The sequence below is a fragment of the Talpa europaea genome (assembly GCF_964194135.1).
Source record: "Talpa europaea genome assembly, chromosome: X".
In the NCBI taxonomy this organism is placed as follows: Eukaryota; Metazoa; Chordata; class Mammalia; order Eulipotyphla; family Talpidae; genus Talpa; species Talpa europaea.
The window spans coordinates 85,447,680-85,462,164 of NC_140081.1; the positions used below are offsets into that span (position 1 = coordinate 85,447,680).

General features: G+C 48.0%; 1 protein-coding gene across 1 annotated transcript in view; it reads right to left on the minus strand.

The window, feature by feature from the left end:
* Positions 1–8,843: 8,843 nt before the first annotated feature.
* MAP7D3 (MAP7 domain containing 3) overlaps positions 8,844–14,485 on the minus strand; it is a gene marked incomplete at both ends in the record, with an annotated part of 28,455 nt that continues 22,813 nt past the window's right edge. Inside the window, 6 exons of the mRNA XM_084259027.1 lie at positions 8,844–8,860; positions 9,241–9,358; positions 10,819–10,872; positions 11,754–11,858; positions 12,808–12,934; positions 14,248–14,374. Of these exons, the coding sequence (XP_084115153.1) occupies positions 8,844–8,860; positions 9,241–9,358; positions 10,819–10,872; positions 11,754–11,858; positions 12,808–12,934; positions 14,248–14,374 (548 nt within the window). The remainder of the gene's footprint in view (positions 8,861–9,240; positions 9,359–10,818; positions 10,873–11,753; positions 11,859–12,807; positions 12,935–14,247; positions 14,375–14,485) is intronic.

The following is a 14,485-nucleotide window of genomic DNA, read 5'->3' on the forward strand; positions in this document are numbered from 1 at the left end:
GACCTGTCCCTGTACTAACATTTTATTTCCCCCGGGTGGCGTGTTTTCTGAGCGTTCCTGCTTTGGCGTGGAACATGCAGGTGATTGACAAAGTGTAGGCGGAGCTGAGAAAAACGAGCCTGTTTCAGAGGAACATCATCACGGCCGACCCTTCTGGAAGCCTAACAAAACTAACCCAACTGTCTCTTTTTCTTTGTTTTGAATTAATGATATTTTTGTTTTAACTAATAGCAACATAGTTTATGGGTTTGGAGACTTGCATGAAAATATTTTAGTCCCCTCAGACGTTCCTGCAGTTTTAAAAGTCACCTACAGAAGTAACCAGTCACCCTCTAGAGGGCTCGCTGAGTAGGCGCCAGGGCTGTCATTGACACCGACGTGACGTTTCCAGACAGTGCCAAGTTGAACCCCTTGTAACATAGTAGTTGTCTGCTCGTCGTCCCTGTGCTAGAGGCCCGCCCAGTCCCTTCTCACGATTCTTAGGACCGTTCCTCAAGGGCCTAGCTGGCTCTCTGAGGAAGTAGGGAGGCCACTGTCCTCATCACAGGCGGGACTGAGCACCACCTAGTGCTTACCCCAGACGCAGGATCACCTACTTACTGTATTCTATCGACATTGTTATCTTACATAGTTTAATGAGATGATACAGAGTAACCTGTAATGACAATACGCATTAACATTCTCGTAGGAGTGGTTAGCCAAGCGAATCTTCATTTCTCCATTTTGTCATTAGCTATTATCATCTAACGTTTCAGTGTATCGTTACAGAAATAAAGCAGCATATAAATAACTTGCCTCCTGTCTTTTCATTCTGTGCTGTGGAATGGCTATAAGGTCCTACTGCTGGCCCGGGAACCTGAGTGACTTTGCTCCTGCCTTCAGGGACATCCTCAGTTCAGTTCAACTCCTTGGAACATAGGACTTGTAAACAAAACACATGCTCATAACCAGTTAAAAACTCCACTCTACCCAAGAGCATTGCCCAGATGTTCACAGCCCTTGAAAAGGGCAATTAGATACTCTTGGGTCGGGGTGGTGGGAGTGGGAAAGGAATCCTGGCTGATTCACCGGCCCTGTCGGTTGGCTGCCATCTCCCCGGCGCCCCGAGGCTCAGGTCATGCTGAACACAGCTGTGTCTTCAGCTGCGGCTCCTCCAGCCTCTGGCCTTCAAGGGAATCTTGTGCCCCTTGTGGAGGTGCTTATTTGGGAAGCTGGGTCCGCCCATGCGCTTCAGTTGGCTGGGGGACGTGTGGGTTGAGGTGGAGGTGGGAGCTTCCACATCGTTGCCACCCACTGGGGCTGGTGCTTGATTCTCCAGCCCTGTCCCCGCCACCGAGGTTGGTGCAAGACTACACTTCTAGCCCGGTGGAACAGGTGCCCAGGAAAGCATTTCAGCTAAAGGCAGAGGGAGGAGAGCGCCATCCCCAGGATAGTAAGGACAGGGGCAGACCCCTTGCCAACATGGACGGTGCTGGAGGTCAATCAACCTGTCAGCAGAAAGCAAAAATCAAGAACATTTTTTGTGAATGGGGAACATCCCTGTGTGTGTGTGTGTGTGTGTCCCTTGAGTCATTAGCATTTAAAACAATGAGTATCTGATCATCTTCTGGGGCCTCAAAAAAGCAGGGGTGGAGTGGGTAGTTGAGTCACCTGGGATACTGAGGCTGTGGCGGGGAAGCGCCCATAGGGGATGAACCTGGGATGGAGAGGGCGCCGCTCCCCTTCACTGAGGACTTCTGCACCTGCTCATCCCTTCTCCCCAGTGAGAGCCCACGCCCACCTCTGCAGTGCCCTCCACTGATCCAGGTTCCTCAGCTCCTTCGCCCTAACTTCCTGTCTACCCTCCATTTTGTGCTCTAGCACTGCCACCACCTCTCCCCGCCTCAATCTGTCCCCCTTTGCCTTTCTATCCCAATGGACCCGCCAAACCCCAGCCCACACCATGGTGGAAGAGCTGGGCTGAGGGAAAGCCACACTGGCATGGCCTGCAGGCACCAGCAGAGCGGCTGCCTCAAATCCCCTCGGTCACCAGCCCCTCATTCCCCCTAGTTCTAGTCCCAGAAAACCCCCTCCCCTCTTCCTCACCCAGAAACAGGCTTCCAGTTCCTGCTGGCCACTGGAGGCCTGTCCTCCACCCTTGAGCTATTCGTCCTCAACCAACACTAACAACTGCACTAGCTCCTTCGCTTTCTACATAAAAAAACTGAAGTTCAGAATGGTTGAGAGTTTTGCCTAAGGTCACACAGCTAATTTGGTGACCTAACCACCCTCCTAGGCTTACTTTGAGCCTATAGCTCCAGAGACTGCATAGCCACTGAAGGGTGAGCATCCTCTGGGCAGGGACAAGATCTGAAGCATCACAATACAGAAATGGCTTGCTCAGGGTAAAGTAATTAGAAGCACTTGTGTGGGTGGAATATGTTCTTCTGATACCCTGGGGCTCAGGAGGAAGGAGGAGAAATTTCTAGTTATCAACAATTAAGCAAAGAAAACTTCTCAGTCATAATTAAGGGATCAGAATATCAAGAATATTATCTACCTGTGACTAACAGGGTGGGCTCTGAAGCTCAACTGTCTGGGTTCAAATTCTGCTGCTTTCTTAGCTGAGACCACGGGCCAGTTTCCTAACCTCTCTGAACTTGTTTCCTGGCCTGTAAAATGCCAGGTAGAATTCACATGCAGATTACATAATACACAAGTGCTGGGGGCCAGGGGGCAACACCTAATGAGGTGCTATTAAATGCTAGCCACGGGGCCTCCCCTGGTGGCGCAGCGGTTGAGCGCTGGGTAGATCCCTGGCCACCGGTGAGGGTCCCACAAAAAAAAAAAAAAATGTTAGCCATGATCTGATTACTACAAAAGACAGTGTTTCCTGTCTTGTAAGCCATACTGTTCCTGTCCTAAGATCACGTGATATGGGTCTGTGGGCCCTAGAAATCGGACCGACTTGGGTTGGAGCATCAGCTCTGCCTCTTCAAGTTGTGTGACCTTGAACAATTGCCAGTCTCCACAAATCCAGGTATACATGCAAATCCACACCTCACGGGCTGGTTGTGAGCATTTCAAGTACCACCTGCGCAGCAGTCCCTGGCACATAGCAGGTCCTTGAGGACACAACTAGTTACTGCAATGCTTGGGGAAATGACGACATGCCACCTGGAAACAACTGGAACTGGCTTGGTGGGAAGATAGACTTTCTGGGGCCTGCTTCAACCAACCAGGCCTGCTGGGTGTGGGGCCCCAGAGTGGGATGGGATACATAGGCAATTGACCCCTGGAAAAGTGTGAACCCAGCTTCTGGGTTCTTGCCACAGTGAGTAGTGATTCCTCAAAATGGAAAGGACCCCAAGATTAGGGTGCAGCCTTTGAACTTGCCCAACAAGCACTCGGAGGGCTGTGTGTACAGTCAGCTGTGCTAGGATTCGGTCTACACACAGCCTGCAGTACACGTCTCAGGAGTCTGGACTGTTTCTGTGGCTGCCATCCCAAGTTGTGCCAACCCACACAGGAGTAATATGCTTGCTACAGAGGCCAGGGAGCTGCTCCTCGGGGGACAGGGTACCCATATGGTAACCCATGGGACCCCTGCCAGGCTCCAGGCTATTGGTCTAGGGTGAGACTAGGTCAGTATCCATTACCTGGAACTGTGAACAGGATGTGCACGTGCCAGGGAATAGCCTGGCCCAACAGTTCCAGCCGACAGCTCTGTGACCGACCATACCTAGTTGGGAAGGTTCTGGCTCAGATGCCAAACGTGAAGGTGGTGCCTTACAGAGACATGGGGTGTATCTAGTTTGTGCTAAGTGGGGAATAGCTACCACCAGGTCCCCAAAGCCCAAAGACCAAAGATAAACAAGGATCTTGGCTTATTCAAAATGAAACCTGGTGGAGTAAAGCTGCTTTTCAAGATTGGAAACTAAGCATTTATAGGCAGATCAGAAAGTCAGTCTTGCCACACAACAGTGATGTCATTAATAATGTGTATGTCGTCGGGCCTCCCTGGTGGCGCAAAGGGTTAAGTCTCAGAACTATGAAGCTATTCGCAGCTGCTGCAGCACAAGTTCAATCCCCGGGGAGGGAGACCCACATGGCACAGCAGACCTCTCCTGTCTCGCCCACTGCTCCCCTCAGCAGTGTATTTCAGTAGATCTGCCTGTTCCACTCCCACTGTCTCTGGTGAATCCTCTTACCACCACCACACCCAGACCTCTGGCCTACACCCCAGCTCTTGTGTGCATAAATCAAACTTTAGGGCCTCCCTGGTGGCGCAGCGGTTGAGTGCTGGGTTATGAAGCTGCCCAAAGCCTCTGCAGTGCTGGTTCGATCCCCGGATGCTTCCCGGCCACCGGAGGAGGGTCCCACATGGCGCGCAGACCTCTCCTGCCGCCCGCTGCTCCCCTCAGCAGTGTACTTCGGTCCTTCTGCCTGCTCTGCTCCCCGCTCTGGCTCTGGTGAATTCTCTCGCCTTCCCACGCTTCTGACTGTACCCAGTGCTTGTATAAATAAATAAACAAATAAATCTTTAAAAAAAAATAAAAAATAAAATCTTTAAAAAAAAAAGTATATGTAATAGTGCAACCAGCCTGTAAAAAATAGGGGTGCATGCCTCCTCCCAGGTCAGCGCTGATGGTGAGGTTTCGAGGGGCCAGGGGGTGGGGACAGGACTGCTTAAAAGATACAGGGTTTCATTATAACGTGATGAAAACATTCCAGAACTAGTTAGTGGTGATGGCTGCCTGCCTCGGAGAATGCCACCCAGTGGTGACATGTGAATTTTATCCCAGTAAAAAGATACTTCCATCACTGGCCTCAAGGACCTCGAGGCATCTCAGAGAAGAGTCGGAGGCTATGAACTGGACACAGGAAGACCATTTGGAACATCCATGTCGTCATGTCACACAACTGGAGTCTGCCAAGTCACCAACTAGCTGAAAAGGGGCACCAGAAGCTGTGGTTACTACTTCCAGACCAGGCAGGCCGCTTGCATTCATTTTGGTGAATGGTTGGTGTCTCCTTTATTCCACCACCGATACCCGTTATTTTACTATAATGAAGAGACAGCTTGTTGTAGCTGCAAAGTTTATTTCAAAGAGCACACATTTACCTGGAGCTTTAACAGTGTTTCAACACATGACATTTGTGCAGAAAAAGAGCAGGAACTCATTTGTGAGGAATCTCTGCCTTCTATATAAAAGCTAGCATAGAAAATTAGTCTTTAAATCCAAGGCACCAAGCTATAATCTCTAACAAATGTGCAGTCCTTTGAATAGCAAAGAACTGGGGAGTCATGAAGAATGACTTCCTTTTCCTAATGCAGCTCTGGGGCTAGAAAAGGATGCAAGACACTTGTGAGTCCCGGAACATTCATTAGCATTAGGACAATACATTTTGGTCAATGTTAAAGTTTAAGCAGGAGTCACAGTGATTTCAGGACACACACCACATGCGTCCCTACCCATCACCAGGACAGAATAAGGTTGCTGCTCCGGCACCCAACTTGCAGCCAGAGGCTACTGAAATCAAGCACCTTTGGGGTCCGCTTCCCAGCGCAGCAGAGCACAAGCACAGAGACAGAGTTCACCTTTAGTGGAATTAAACACACCAAACAACAGTTGAACAGGCTTCAAGTTCACCAACATGCACTTTGAAGGTGCGAACCATTCCTGGGTCATGCTTCTCAGGCTCCCGGCATTTGGAGGTCTGAGGGCAACCCCAGCTGGCAGACTACGGCAGAGTTTAAAACGTTAGTTAGAAACACAATTCCGAGTCAGTCACAAGGTACCGTGTGATCTCCTCCATTTTGCAACCTTCGGTGTCAGTACATGGGAAGCAATCCACCAAAGTCCCTGTGAGCGTCTACGCATGTTAGCGCCGCCACAAGATTGGGATGGGGTTTTCAATGGCTAATTGAACTGTGACACAGAATAAATATCTTGAGATTTCAAACATAAATGGACATAAAAGCATTCCTTTGGTACAGATTTTTTCAGAAACTTAAGAGTTAACATTTTATAGGGACACCCTGATGCACACTCACACCCTGGCTGGAAAACCCAAGAATGAGAGACCAGGAGATTTTTACAGGAAAAAAGCAGCACCTTTACTCAGAACCCTGGTGGGTCGGAGACAAGATGGCACGAGCATATTCTGAGAGAGGTTAGGGTCACTTCTTGTTTCCTTTTTACTGTGATGGTCAGTCTCTGCCATGTTTGAGTCAGAGGTACAGTAAGTTTGGGTGGTGGGCCTGGAAGCCGAAATCCAGAGTAGGAGTGTGAATCCTCTTCCAGGGTGCACGGGGTTGAGTTATATATCTGACAGAGAGAAAAGAAAAAGATGAGTAGAGGAGATGCTGGTCTCACTGCCACTTGGCCCTGGCCCGCCCCCTTCCTATCCCCTTAACTGCTGCTATGCTGATACTTGTATAAATGTTCCCTGGACCCCAAAAGGTCCAAATTGCTTTGCTATTTCAAAGAGGGCTTCTCAAGGAAAGAAAAGCAAAGGTCTTTAGGTTTTGGGAACAGGTTGAGGGACCAATTCCAAAGCCCTCACTAACCCTCTGGCCCAAATGATAACCTGTGTGCTGTCAAGAGGAATCTGAGGGATGTGGGGTTTGAAATGAATCTTTGTCAATGGGACAGGAAATGTCGGTGACACAAGTTAGAATCAAGTTATCTGCTCTCTCAAACTAACTTAATGGATGGCTCTTTAACATCAGCCTTTTAACCCACCACTGTTTGCTCTGTCTCCAAAGTTACAAGGTGCCCAGAGAGTCCTGGGACTGTCAAGCAGAGTCTGCTTGACTGTCAAGCAGACTGTCAAGAACAATTGCCTTTCCAGCAAAGTGGAAATGGATGAGGACTTACCAGGTTGAGCAGAGACGGATTTGTTTTTCTTGACATCTAAAGACACCTCCCTTTGGTGAGATAGTGTGGAAACTTCCAGGTTGTGCTTTTGGCTATAAGGAGGGATACTGGACACACATGGTTCTGTTTCGCTTACGATGTCAACAGTCTTATCAGATACCCAATCCTGTGCCTGTGAATGGGAACTCTTGGAAGGTCCCAAGGTCTTAGTAGTTTTGTTTGCCTTTCTGGATTTTGCTGTTCGGTTGGTCATTCTTTTGGTGGATGGTCTGGCAAGAGATGTTTTGGTTAGAATGCTGACTTTCCCCAAACCAAGACACTGTCCTATAAGTTGCTTCATCTGGTAACTTCTTTCAGAATCACAGAATGGAAGGCCCTTGGAGATGGAGAACAGTGGCTTCCTGATGGCGTGCTATTAAGCCCTGGGCTTCCATGGAAAGGCCTGGGGCTAGAGTCTGAGAGGTAGGGACCAAAGTGGGGCCTATAGCTCTGGTGACCTTCCCTCACCATCACTGCACCTCTTCTTGGCAGATCCTTCTTCCCACGGCCTCTGCCCTGTGAGCCCTCTAGCCCCATAGGCTAGGAATCTTCCTTTCCAAGCTTATCTGTTCTGTACTTCTGACCTAACCTCTGGTCCTCAGTTTCTCCATTTGTTAACTGAGAACATAAATATGGAGCTCAAGAGTTGCAATGAGAATTAAAATAGGGGGTGTAAAATGCCTGGCATACAGCAGTCACTCAACCAATGTCTCTTCCCTGATTCATGAGACAACATTAACTCTGTACAAAAGTGCTTGAGTCTGAAGGACCTGGATTTGAATGGGGGCTGCCCTTTAACAGTGGGATGGTGAGGAAATCAGGCCAGTGACCTCTCTGGCCCTAAGCTTCCCTGTCTGTAACAATGGGAATGCTGATCCCTGCCCAGCAAGGCTTTCCTGGGGAGTGGTTTGTTCCTGTAAGTCCAGGGCCTGATACAGTGTATCCTAAGAGTTCTGTCACAAATCCCGCGGTGCTATCTTGAAGGCAACTGCCTCCCCATCCAGTCGATGCTGCCAAACTCCCCGAGTGGCTCACCTGCTGCCCTTCGCTTGAGCCAAAGGGTCTTTCTCACTTTGTTGTCTGAAGGTTTTCACGTCACCATTTAAAAATGCTTCTGTCTCTTTGTTGATGTGGCTAGAAGTGGCATCTAAAAACACAAGTTTGGGTGCCTTCTTCCTTGCATTTTTAAAATGTACTTTGGGCTTTGTGGGTAAATGCATGCTATTTACAAAGGCTAGAAGCAAAAAGAGGAACAAGAGTAAATAAAACGACAAATTGAAGGCTAGGATCCTGCTGAGCTGGGAGAGGGGTGTCTGTCTGCTAGTAGGAAGAACCCAGCAGCACTCCCACTGGCAGCACCTCATCCCCAGCACCCTGTAAGCCAGACCCGGCAGCCCCCACTCCAGTAGCCCAGGCTTCAGCAGTTTCACCTTCCATTTTTTGGAGTCCTGGCCGAGCACACACATGGCCCCGCCCTCAAAGCCCACAGGGATCACCTTTAAGGGCCTTCCCCTGCTAGGAAAGGATGATAGTGCAAAGGCAGGAGTGTACCCCACTTCCCATTCCTCCTCCCAGTTACCCACCTAGCCAAGTCACCTCCAATGTTACCCCTCACCCCAACCTTTCCCCCAGGTGCTATGGCAGACCCAGGGGCTCCTCATGCAACCTTTCCACACATTTTATCGCCCCCAGTTTGTGGCCACATCACTGCTCATAGGTCTGTGTCTGGAAGGCCATGGTGCCTCGAGCCTGGGACTGTGCCTCTTCATCTCTGTGTCCCCAGCACCTAGCAGAGCACCCGATCTGCACGTTCAAAATCTACTTGCGGGAATAAAGCATGGACAGTATTTTCTCCAGTGACAATCACTGCTGCCAGAAAGTGGTTCCTACACATCAAGGACTCAACAACACATTCTAGAGGGGACTCGAATGATCTGATCTTCATTTTTCGCTATGAGCTGGAAAGTGGAAGTCCACCCGTGGTCAACTGTGGATGCTACACATGGCCCAAGTGATGAAATGCCAGTGAGCCACTCACTCAGCTAAGGGCTACCATCCACAGCATATTGGCACAAACTGTGACCTAACGGCCGCCGCTGCCGCAGCAGCAGCACCACCACAGTCACAATGTGCCAAGCACTATTCTCAGCATCACACTGAACTCTCATCCCCACACCAGGACAAGAACATTATCTTCTTCCTTTTCAGACAGGAAAAGTGAGCACTGCGAGGTGAAGTAACTTGCCCAAAGCCACACAGCTCCAGAGCAGGCCCCAGATGTGAATCCAGGCAGTGCAGCTGTGAAGCAAAGACCAAGAGAATGCAAAGGCAAGCGCACCTGATGACTGCAAGTCACTGGAAGAGCCCTCACTCTCCGACTCATCCTCATCATCCGCCTCGTCCTCCTCATCTGCCTTGTCCAGCTTGTATGTGCTCTTGCTGGATGTTTCCACACCCTGCGATGGAGAAAGACGACCATAACGACGGCTACTAATCAACTGTCCCAGTTATTTCAAAGAGGACAGATCTCAAAGCTGTCCTTTGAAGCTGGATGCACGCTTCATTTTTGTCCTTTCAATTAATTAAAAGATTTAAAAAAATCTAATTTCTTTGGCCTCAAAAACCGATAGCACAGGGCCTCCCTGGTGGTGCAGTGGGTTGAGCGTGGCGCTGTAAAGCTATCTTCAGCCTCCGCAGTGCAGGTTCGATTCCCGGCCGGCCAGGGAGCTACCTACATGGTGCAGCAGACCTCTCCTGTCTCGCCCACTGCCCCCTTAGCAGTGTACTTTGGTCCGCCTGCCTGTTCTACTCCCTGCTCTGTCTCTGGTGAATCCTCTCACCCTCCTGCGCCTCTGGCTTATACCCTAGTTCTTGCATAAATAAATAAATCTTAAAAAAAAAAGAAAAAAAATCCAATAGCGCACTAGGCAGAGACACTTGAGGACCACAGATTTCCCAAATGGGAAAGGGAACTGCAGGAGAAGAGCTTAGAGTTGGCCCACTCAAAGCCCTGGGCCAATGCGGGCCACTGGGTGAGCAGTGGGACTCGTGCTGGATATTGAATTTCTCAGGCCCTGGGCTGAATGATCTTCGTCACGGTGATCCCAAGCACTTTTCAGAAACGTGTTTCTATTTGAAATTCTCATCCATGATATGGCTGGCCACAGTTGGGCAATAGTAGCAGCAGGTGAAGAGCTACAGTCTGGGCCAAAAAATGGCCATGGAAGCAGGGGACCTACCCGAAGATGGGACACATTGGGGGCAAGATCCAAAAAAGCACTAACCATAAAGGGGGAAAAAAAAATTTGAGTTTGTCAAAAGTGAACTTCTATTTATCAAGACATGATGGGAGAGTGAGGCAAACTAAAGCCTGGGTGGGAGACAGTCCCTCCAAGGTTGACCAGAGAAGATGGCAACTCCTGCAGATCAGCAAGAAAAAGGCAGGTGATGAAAGAGAAAAATGGGCAAAGGATTTGAAAAGGCACTTTGCAGAAGTGATCTCCAAATAGCCAGTTCAAAACACGCCTGACTCCGTTAAGTTGATAAATTCAATGACATGGAAATTAAGAATTTCTATTCAGCAGGAGACACTTTAAGAAAAAGGAAGCCAAAACCAGGAGAAGCTATCTGCAACACATAAACCAAGAAAGAAGTAAAATTTAGAACATTTATAGAACCACAAGTAGGAAGACACATCTGCCCAGAGCTTTAGATGAAAAACTAAACAAGCATCTCACACAAGGTAAAACATGACAGCTGATAAAGACATGAAAACATGCTTGACTTTTTAATCATCACGGAAATGCAAATGTGATACATTGTTTCACCACCACCAGATCAGCAAAAATTAAAGTCCAGTAGAATGGGAAGCAACGGGAAGCCTTATACACACTGCTGGTAGGGGCACAGAGACTACCTTGGAGGCATTCCAATCTGTCTTTCTTGTCCGCTTCATGATTTCCTCAATTCTCTATTTGAAAGAAAATTCAAACATAAAACAGATTAAAAACAATGACTGTGGTCCCGGAGAAGCTGATTACTCCCATCTTGCAGAAGCAGACAGCATCAGTGACTGCTCCGAAGCCACTGACCTACCCAACACACGACTTCTTCCAATCCTGGTTTCAGTCATCTGGAAAATGCCTTGAGTTATCATTAACACGGAGATCCAAATAATTTCTCAATCCTAAATTTGCAGACTCAGAAAATCATTACTTCACTTATCAATTAGAGCTTTTGACTTAATTTCAGTCTGAGGAGATTGTGACTGAAAGTTGATGTTAATAAAAAGAATGCCGCCCCCCCCACGACCCCGCCCAGCCATGATGTGACACCATCAGAGGTTTTGCTGCTAGAAAGAGCAAGAGGAGGATAAGCATTCTCTCCCCAGCATTTGCTGCTTTCCCTGAAGGTGATGAGAGCTGCTGCTCCAGAGGGTTGCTAACCTCTGGCGAGGCCTTGCAGGACCTCAGCAACTAACCCTAACCTTCAGCCTGGACGGGACCTTCTCCTTACTGTGGATGAAGCAGAGGAGCTGCACAAAGTGAGGTCATCCTGCCTTATGAACAGCCTGCACTTTGGCCTTGTTAAGAAGCATCACTGTAATGGCCACCAAGGGGACATGAGGAGGGAGAGTATGGTGGATAAGAGAGACACTTCTAGATAAAAGGGGGCAGGTGTGAAGAGGGTAAGTGGGAACATCCACCACCAACTAGCAGATCACTGATTTCTGATATTCAAAAATGTGTTTGGATGTCACATGCCCAACACTGCTTTCAACAAAGAATCAGATCCCCTAAAACAGAGAGAGAGAGGAAGAGAGAAAGAGAGAGAGAGAGAGAGAGAGAGTACCTTCTTTCTTTCTAATCTTTCCTTCAAATTCTGTAACATAATTTTCTCGTGCTCCTTCTTGCGTTTGTCGGCCTCCTCCTGAGCTCTTATTTTGGTGTCCCCTTTCTAGGAAATTTGTATAAAGATGTCATTTAATTTCATTATGTCTGAAGGACATTAGAGAACACCAGTTTAAAAAGTCAAACAGGCAAATGTGACCCAGCGGAAAAGAACATTAGCCTCTTGAGTGCCTACATGCACAACGTGTGTAGACGATCTGTTTTCAAAGCATGAACTTGAAAGTGCAAAACCAGGCTGACCATCATGAGGATTTAGAAGGCATGTCCGCCCCCTGCAGCACCTCAGGGTTCTCGCGGCAGTGCTTATCAGAGCACCGGCTTGACCAGATATGATAGTGTAGCTACAGCAGGCAAAAGTGTTACGCTTCTCAAAAGCACCGAGAAGATTCTGAAAAGTGCTTTCCCGAGCTAAAATCATTTATGTAACACGGGACCGGTTGTGATCAATGATACTCAAACTGGAATATAAATTGGGCAATGTAAATTATTCAAACTGAGTAGCCTGAGCTTCATTTGGGATTTACCTGGTGATCTGAATGCATGTGGATGACACGTTCCTATTGGTAGATTATTGACTTTAAACTTTCAGAGCTATTTGTAATATTTATCTATCTGGGTGTGTGGGGGCGGGGGGGGGGGGCAGCGTCACTTCAAGATCCAGGGTTGGAGATCACTCACAGGATGGCATGAGCATTTGGATTTCCTGAAAGTAAGCTGTGGTACTGTTTATGTAAGCACGCTAAAAGGGCTGCTAATCTAGACCTAGATACTTGCTGCTTGGAAAACCTTCCAGGATTTTGCCAAGCATGGATGCGAGGGACCTGCAGCAGCACAGGGTAACAAGCTAGACTGTAATGTCAAAACGGCAACCTGACAATGCAGCATTTGCTCGTCTGATTTTGCGGATGCCAGAAAAAAAACCCAAATTCAGTTTGATTTTCAACTGAATTTTATAATCTGGTTCTTATCCCAGATCAAATGGAGAGCTGGCACACCTGATGTTGCCCTCTCTGCTCATCTTGATTGTGGCCACTTGTCTTTGTCTCTTTTGGCTGTTGCCCTCCGTCAAATTCTGAGGCTTCTTGGTCTTCACCTGCTGGTTCTGTCACATGCTTCTCTTGCCTAAGGACAGAGTATTTAAGTAACTCAGTATTCACCTTAGTCTCTACTACATCTACAGCTGGCAGTAGTATGGGCATTTTTATAGTTAAATTGCCTGTGGATAGTATATGATATAATTGCTATGGATGCCACACTGACTACAGAGCATTTGTAAGAGTTCACCCCTTTTAAATGGAGAAGGGTTTCCCTTGGGAGCCCTTGGGAGTGGAAAAAAGATTTCTATCATGTAATGGGCATCTTCGCATCTTAAAACGGAACAATGTCAGCACCCCTTAACTATTTTACACAGGGGATCTATGCAAAAGGCCGCACCCACCACATGCCTACACCCAACCTCACGTGGGGGCATAATAGGGATACTCTTCAGAGAAGGATCTGGTAGTGCCAGAAGGTAGGAAGCCCAGTTCACAAATCAGAGCCTAGAAAATGCTAAGTTAAGGCCTCCCTGGTGGTGCAAGGGGTTAAAATGCAACTTATGAAGCTATCCGCAGCCACTGTAGCATGAGTTCGATCCCCAGCCTGGGAGCTACCCACATGGCACAGAAAACCTCTCGTAACTCACCCTCTGCTCCCCTCAGCAGTGTATTTCAGTCGATCCTCCTGTTCCGTTCCGCACTCTGTCTCTGGTGAATCCTCTCACTGCTCCCCCCCACACCTTTGGCCTGTACCCCAGTTCTTGTATGCATAATTTTTTTAAATGCTAAGTTAGCACTGTGTCCATGAAGCAATGACCAATATCCTCCTAGTTAAGAGCTACCTAAAGGGTAATCTCTCCTTGTCCTCTCTCCTAAACCCTATCAAGTATATGGAAAACATTTGATTGGAACAAAAAACACTTAACACTTAGACACAAAGTATGACGATGGCCCTTCCTTGCCAGCAGTGGACAGAAGTTTCTATTACAGGGTCGTCAAGTCCAAGGGGCCACAAGAGAGAGGGTCAGGAAAGCTTTAGAGGGAGTGAGAATACACACAACTGTGTTGGTGCTCACAGACAGCCTTCCAGTGGTGACCGCTGAGGTGCAGGTGTCTGCCACCAAGGCCCCTAGTAAAACACAAGGAAGTGTACTTCCCAGCTTTGCCAATTCTGAAGTTACAGAAAACTTCTGCAACATCAACAGGGGCTGACACCAGTGAAGGCGCACACAATGCTCTGGTGAGGCTGCTACCTCCATTTGACAGCAAGCCTCCTGTGTCTGAGGTACAGAGCCCGCCACCAGTGTCCCCTCTGCTTCAAATTGAAAGAATGTCAACTACCCTTTGAGAATTTATAATACAAGAGTTACAGGACAGAGAGGATGATTTTGTGCTAACCTTGCATCTGCCTCTTGGAATTCTCCTTCTTTCTCTCTCTGTTCACGAGCAAGGCGTCGTTTTTCTGCCAAAATTTTCGTTGCCTCCTCAGCATTCAAAGTTCCTGGTGAGCTTTTATTACAAGACTCTAGTTTAAATTAACAAGCAAAATGAATGATAAGTTTAGGGAACAGACTCTCTTAGTCTAACAAAGAGGTCTTGAAGACTGACAATATTAAAACCACAAATAGTATGTATA